The sequence below is a fragment of the Lactuca serriola genome, chromosome 9 (assembly GCF_051521515.1).
Source record: "Lactuca serriola cultivar US96UC23 chromosome 9, Lser_US96UC23_V15, whole genome shotgun sequence".
Lineage (NCBI taxonomy): Eukaryota > Viridiplantae > Streptophyta > Magnoliopsida > Asterales > Asteraceae > Lactuca > Lactuca serriola.
Window position 1 is genome coordinate 117,511,282 of NC_136416.1, and position 7,478 is coordinate 117,518,759.

Below are 7,478 nucleotides of genomic sequence, written 5' to 3' on the forward strand. Positions count from 1 at the left end.
TTTGGACACTAGTAGTAGAACGAGTCTGAACACCAGCATTGGGGTTACCGATTACTTGGTTCGGAGGATGATCCTTGGTCCAAACATGTAATCGTGGTGGATCGTGTGCAGCAGTTGATCCTATATCAACAGTAGAAATGATTAGCCCCCCCCCCCCCTAATGGTTTGAATGTTGGGATGATGCTCCCCCTGAACTTCTGAACAAGAGAGATTGACATCATCATCAGAAGGAAACTCAAAGAAGTTTTCATTTTCATCATTGTTGAGAGGATTAGAGTGATCAAACTCAACAGCTGTATCTTGGAAGTCGTCCACATTTGATTCGAGAGAGGGATGAGCATTCTCCCCCTCAACCTGAGAAGGTTGAAATGGTTCGGAATCAAATGGAGGAAGGCTTGGGATCGGACCGGAGATGTTTTGATAGACATGAACTTCCGAAGAGCAAATAGGAATGAGGTTTGGCCTTGATCGAGATTCCGAATCAATAGCTGTTTCGGAAGGACCAAAGAGCATTTCAAAGTCAACTTATAAGATAGTTTGGGAGTTCGAACATCCTGGCGGAGGAGCATCGGATTCCATAATATGAGTGGTGATGTGAGTTGGGCCAGAATTCCGGATGAAGTTGTCATCGAAGGTAACATCAAAGCTTTCTTCCAGAACACGAGCTCTCCGATTAAGAAATCTATAAGCTTTCGATTTTGAGGAGTACCCAAGGAAGATGGCTTCATTAGCTTTAGGTTGAAACTATGTAAGCTGATCTCGATTGTTTTTGATGAAGCACCTGCATCTGAAGACATGTAGAAACGAGATTGTTGGCTTCCGACCATTTATTGCTTTGTATGGTGTCATGTTGAGGCGACGATTGATGGTACTTCGATTTTGAGTGAAGAAAGGAGTAGATACTGTTTCAGCCTAAAGGTAGAGTGGTAGATTTGTGAAATTCAACATGGATCGAGCAGCTTCAACAAGAGCTATGTTTCGTCGTTCGACTACACCATTTTGTTGTGGGGTATAGGGAGCTGAGAAGTTGTGGTCAATTCCTTTTTCAGTGAGGAACTTTTCAATGGTGGAGTTAGTGAATTCCGAGCCATTGTCACTTCGTATTCTCCTAACTGGGAGTTTGATGAGAACTTCTATTCCTTTGATAAAATTGATGAGCTCTGAGGCTGTTTTGGATTTCAGCCGAAGGAAGAAGACCCAAGTGAACCGTGTAAAATCATCAACAATCACAAGAACGTATTTCTTATGATGAAGACTTTCTACAGTGGAAGGTCCACAAAGATCAATGTGTAGAAGCTCCAGAGGTTCCAAAATGGATTTTTCGATGATGACAGGATGACACTTCTTTGATTGTTTAACGCACTCACAAGCAGCACACAAATGATCATTTTCGAATTTGAGTAGAGGTACACGTCTAACCATTTCACCAGATACAAGATCATTCATGTACCGAAAATTTGGATGAGCAAGCCTTCGGTGCCATAACCAACTAACGTCAGGAACAGCCTTAGAGAGAAGGCAGAGCTGCGGTTTTCCAATAATCATGTTGATATCTAACCGGAATATGTTCTTGTTGCGAAGTGACTTGATTAGGCACTCTTTCCGGTCTTCGGTCAACACTTAACTATACTTCTTGCAAAATTCCACACTACGATTTGAATCAGTGAGCTGAGCAACACTTATCAAATTGTGTTTCAGATCAGCTACATAGGCAACATTTGAGATAGAGAAGTTTCCATTGGTGAGGATTCCATAACAACGAATTTGAGAATTTGAGTTGTTTCCATATGTTACATAACCAGCATTTGGAGTGAGCTTTAACACTCGCAGAAATTCCTTCTGCCCTGTCATGTGCATGGAGCAAGCACTATCAATATACCATCTTGCTTCTTGGTCCAAAGCACAAAGTGCCTGCAAAATTAGTGAGTAATGGAGTTTTTAGGCTCCGAATTAGATTTTGGGACATAGGTACAAGCTTTGGACTTAGATAGTGATTTTGGAACAACTTTGTGTTTCTGAGTGGAATTCTTTGAGTCTTTCGGAAACAAACAAAAGGCTAATCTCTTCTCATCTATCCAGTAGTCATATTCAATGACTTGGTGTTTCGGAATAGTCTGCTTCAGACATTTGACTTCCGGAGTTTTGATAATGTTCGTTACCTCCAGAATTGTTTTTTCATCAAAGGAAGTTTTGATTTTCTACACAAAATTTTTCTTTAAGGATTTTGAAGAAGAGGGTTTCTTTTGATTTGTGGATTTGCTTGATGACACATTTGATTTGGTAGATTTTGGTTTAAAAATTGTGCCATCAGATTTTGCAATTAAAACAGATGAATTTGTCCAAGGAGGGGTGTTTTTAGGTATTGTGACATTCACATGAGATTTAGACTGTGTAGAACAATCTGCTTTCTTAGGTTACCCACGACTATGAGATACGGAAGGTCTTTTGAGAATCTTAGTGGGAGAAAAGGAGTTTTGACTAAGATTTAAAGCATGAGAGTTCCTGGATACATTTGGTTTGGAATTGGCAATGAACCTGGAATTTTGTCTAGTCTTAACTTCCTTCTTAAGTGCATTCCTAGCTTCTACTTTGAGATCTATCATATCCTTCCTGTTTAGCAATGGTTTTCTCTTTGTGTGTGACAAGGCCTTTGAGGTATGTCCTGCTGATGGATTATTAAACTTAGGAGAAATGGGAACCAACTTAGTTTTTGAAACAACTAAGGAATTCGATTCACAAGAATCAGAGGAGACACTTCTTGATTTTCCAACCTTATCATATAAGGATGCCCATACAAACTCAGAGGTATCAGTTTCGGTTGTCAGGGTAGGAATTTCTTCAACAACACAATTGTTAGTGTGATTGCTTCTTGGAACATAGTCTACACAATTTGGAAGACCGTAATGAAATTGTGTGGTCCGATTCAAGTCCAGGTTTTTCAGAGGCGGAATTTACATGGAATCAGAACATTTGACAACAATTGGTTTGAATCCAGGAATTAGGGACTCAAAATGGTCAGTAGTCTCCGGAAGGGGTGACAAAGGAGAAATAGGGGTGTCCGAATGTTTTATGTTCAGAACTTCTCCCATAAATGCCAAATTTCGTAATTCCTTCAGGGGACTAACAATTGGTTTTGGAAACTCACTTCCGAGACCAGGTGCTTTAGACCATGGATGACGAAAATTATGAGTCATCCGAATATCCGCTTCAAGCATGTCAACAAAATTATGCAAAACATCTATTTTGGCATTAAGACGTTTATTATTAGAAATCAAAACCTTACGTTCGAAGTAGGTGATTTCACATTTATCTATCAAAATGATACATTCATCACTTAACATTACTATTTCATGCTCTAAAGACTCGATTTTTAATTTTTTGTCCTCGAAACGTAACCTAAGACGATTTAACTCACACTCCTTCTTCTCACTCGCGTCTATTGCGGATTCATAGGCCTTATAGATGGTATTCATATCTGTTTGAATTTGGGTCAGATAAGGTTCACAGAGAGACAAATCAAAATTATTATCAGAGATCATAGATTTTACCTGTTGGACGATGCTTCGACCTGGTGGATCGTTGGTTGCCATGTAGCAATAGTGAGGTTTAGTATCATCCTCTTCATCTTCAGACCCAGAAGACCAGTACTCTTCATCACATTCAACTGTTTTTCTTACCATCATACACATATCCCTTCCAGCTATCATATCATCATCATCCCCGGAGGACCAATATCCTACAACATCTCTTGAAACCGTTGTGACAAAGGCTTTTTCACTTTCAGCCATCTCTTGTGCTCTTCGGACATAGTAGGCATAGTCCTTGACCTTTGGTTTTAGTGGAGTATCAGCTAGACAATCTTTAGCAAAATAGTTTGCATGTCCACACTTATGACACACAATTTTTGGTTTGTCTGAGTTTAAACTCTGAGAGGGTTCGGAAGTGGAGCTTCTTTTAAGGAGGTTTGGTTTGTATACAGAAGGATTATCGGATGGTTTATGTTCCGAAGTTGAAAATGGTTGAGGATTGTTCTGGTGAGGAGCATAGAATCGGTTTTGGTATGGTTTGTAGGAAGGATTGAAGGGACGTTTGTACTTCATTGAAAGTAGTGCGAACTCCTGTTGGAAACAGAGTTCAGAGTCCATAGCTTTCGAATCATCAGCAGGGTAGGTTTGTGTTGATAGGGAAGGTGTGGATGATTGAACGGATGGAACAATAGGTTTGAAAGGATCCGAAGTGGATGAGTTTGAAATGTTTGATTCGAAAGAAATGACAAGAGTAAAAGGACCTCCGGAGAGTTCCCTTATTGTTTGAGCAACATTGGACTCATGGCCTTGAAGTTCATCAAAGAGTTGATAATGCTTCAGTTTTTTAAAGGAGCCATTACTTTGGTGACAGGATTTTACATTTCCCCATCCTTTGCCCAGACTGTTTATGAACTTGAGATTGTACTCCAAAGGAGTTCGGACAATCCCATAGGCAGTCATGTTCTTTACCACAATGCGATAACAGTTGGAAGCAGAGGCCACTGACTCACTTGGAGTAGTAGTAAAAGTGTCAAAGTCATTGACAACAGAGGTGAGGTGCTTGTCTTTCATGTTTTTTGATCCTTCAATCAGGTCCTGAAGAGTGTCGCATATCTCTTTGGCTGATTTGCATAACTTGATATGCTCAAAGAGTGAGGGAGGAACACCAAACACCATTTCTGAGAAAGCAACTTGATCAGCATGTAGCTTCTCGATGTCATCATCAATTAGAGGAGCTGGACGAGTTTCATCTTCACGCATGAGCTAAGTAGCTGCATCTCTTACAATAGTTCTTACATGAACATGTGGACCTTTTGTGACAGATCTCTAGATTTCTTCACCTTTATCTTTGGCAGGTAAAAATCTTTCCATTCCAACTTTCCAGTGATGATATTCTTCCACAACTAGCAATGGGGCACGTGTAGGGTCACCTACACTATTTGTGATTTGCATTGAAATCATTTGCTAAGGATTAGAAGCAACCATTGAAGCTAAGATATCTTTAAGCTAAAGTGGTATATAGAAGAACTTTTATCCTTGACACATAAATGATTGAAACACCAAGGTGATTTCTAATCAATTATATTCTTATTTGTATGGATTCAAAGGACAACCACTCAAGCTCTGATACCAATTGTGAGAACAAGATCGATGCGCAGGGAAAAGGTTTGAAAACTCAAACCTTGAATGAATTCTTAAGATTAATGTTTGCTTGCTAATAATAGATCAATTCTAGCCTGGAAAGACCAGTCAAGTCTTAGATTGAATATTCAACAAATGATCAAGACATTAAATGAAGAATGAGATAGTAAATGATCAAGGTAAATTTAATAAATGAAGAATAAGAAGAATGTTTGAATGAACTTAGTAAAGATGCCCAAAGAGTGAAAAACATATGTGTTTTACTTGTATTGAATGCTCCTTTATATAGGAAAGAATGTTACAGTGAATGTCATGAGCATCTTCCTTTGGAGAGGAAGATCCGACTTTGGTTCTCTTTTGAGGCTTTGAATTAGTAAGGGAATTTTTCCGCTTGGCATACTTCTTCGTCTTTCTTGGTCCGGGAGATGTTGGCTTGGCCACTTCCGAAGTGGGCTCAATGGGGACTTGGGCAGACTGTGTTGGGTTGAACACACTCGAAGTCTCCAAATGTTTTTTCAAATGAAGAGAATCAGAAGGAATAATGTCCAACATATATTGAGGTAACCTCCAGACAGGACCAAAAGCTCTTTGAAGAGTTGTTGCAGAGTTAGAGCCTATAACCTAGGACTTGAGATCTCATTCTCCTTCCTTTTGATGGCAAACTTGCGGAAGTCTTTCCATAGTACCTCAGGAAGATCAACAACATTATCACGTCTGGAGTAAATGTTGTAAACAACATAGATCCAATCCTTGCTAAGTGTATCCACACCTCCATGCTTTCCGGATAGTCCTCAAATGATCAGATGCATCAACACGGTCCAGAGGCCAGAAACGGCTAATTTCTTGAAGTCTTTCGCCTTGTTGTCCTGATTGTATCCAATGTGATTCAAGAATAGTTGGAATTCCGTAGCCGTTGGTTCTTGAACAGTGAAGCCCTTGGGGTTTTCTTTAACACCTATTGCCTTTAAGAAGGTGGATTTGTAGATTGGAACTATTTAATCACCAATGATTTTGGTTTCTAGGACATTGTCTTCTTCCTTGATTCTTGTGAAAGCCCTGTGAAGATGATGAAGTGGAAGAGGTGGTTCAGGGACTTTAGTGATGGAGATGGGATGGTTGGCGATGAACTCAATCATAACTCTAATGGATTTATCGTAATCCATAGGGTTCAGTGAGAATAACTATGTTGTATCCCTGAGAAAGGGTTCAGGTGATGTTGAAGACGATGATCCCTTTGAAGGTTTCTTCTTTGCAATCGACTTCCTAGGAATGGAGGCAGTTGGTGCATTTTTCCGTAGAGAATATTGAGAAGCCATCCTTGCAGAAAGATGAGAGCTTGAAGAACACGGTGAACACAAAGAGAATTCGAGGGTTTTGGAAGATTTGGGCGTGTAAAGAGGTAAAAGGGGTTTTCGATGGGTATAAATAGGTATGGGAAATGGATCGGGTTAGGAATGGTAATGATGAGGATCCGAATTCGAACCAAGTGCACTAATTGAAAAATGGATTTTGTGGGGGTTGATTTGACTTGGGAAAGAAAAGTTAGGGTTGTGTTAAGCTAGAAAATCAAGAAAGATTGGATAAGGATCCATACAAAGTAACCGTTGCAACAAAAAAATGTTTCGCTTTATAAACCTTTGGAATTCCGGATGAGCGGTTTCGGACAATGTAAGATCTGAAGGATAAAGTGTTGGGTTTTGAGCATTCTAACACTCCTAAGTGTACATGCAACCCTAAATACCTTGGATCTATGTTTTCTCTGTTATACATGCAAATATGAACTTTCCAAGGAATCACCCTATCTAGCGTACAATACTTGATACTTGGGTAATCAAATGGATAGAATACATACCTTTGTTTGATGTAGCTTGTCTTCATGAAGCTTGAGTGCCTAGTGCCCCAAGTGTGACACCTCAAATGGTTCACACAACACCAAATGCACAGGGAATGACTTGAGAGAAATGAAACACTCCTTGAAATCGTCTAGCCCTCATATTCACACATTAGTGCACGATTTCTTGAGCCATGGGATTCTTTTATATGGTGGCTATTAGGGTTACACCATGTGACTCATAACTTTACCCATTCCTTATGCTCCATGGATTTTAACCTCCATGGAGTATCCATGGGTCACCCCAAGTACTTTGTCCAACATAAGGAATCTTGGATCACAAGCCCACATATATAAGAATGAACGATTTACACAATCAACCCATATATTTAATTAGTCTCCTTTTGATCACTTAATTAAATCCAAATTAATTCTTGATCGATACTAATTAAATAACCTTATTAATATATTATAACTTA

General features: G+C 39.4%; 1 protein-coding gene across 1 annotated transcript; it reads right to left on the minus strand.

Annotated features, from left to right (window-relative positions):
- Positions 1-1,620: 1,620 nt before the first annotated feature.
- Positions 1,621-4,787, minus strand: LOC145076051 (uncharacterized). Its single transcript, XM_079022065.1, has 3 exons — positions 3,416-4,787; positions 3,126-3,310; positions 1,621-1,911 (listed from the first exon to the last, which is right to left on the minus strand). The coding sequence occupies exons 1-3, from the start codon at positions 4,785-4,787 to the stop codon at positions 1,621-1,623; spliced, it is 1,848 nt and encodes a 615-aa protein (XP_078878191.1).
- Positions 4,788-7,478: the final 2,691 nt, after the last annotated feature.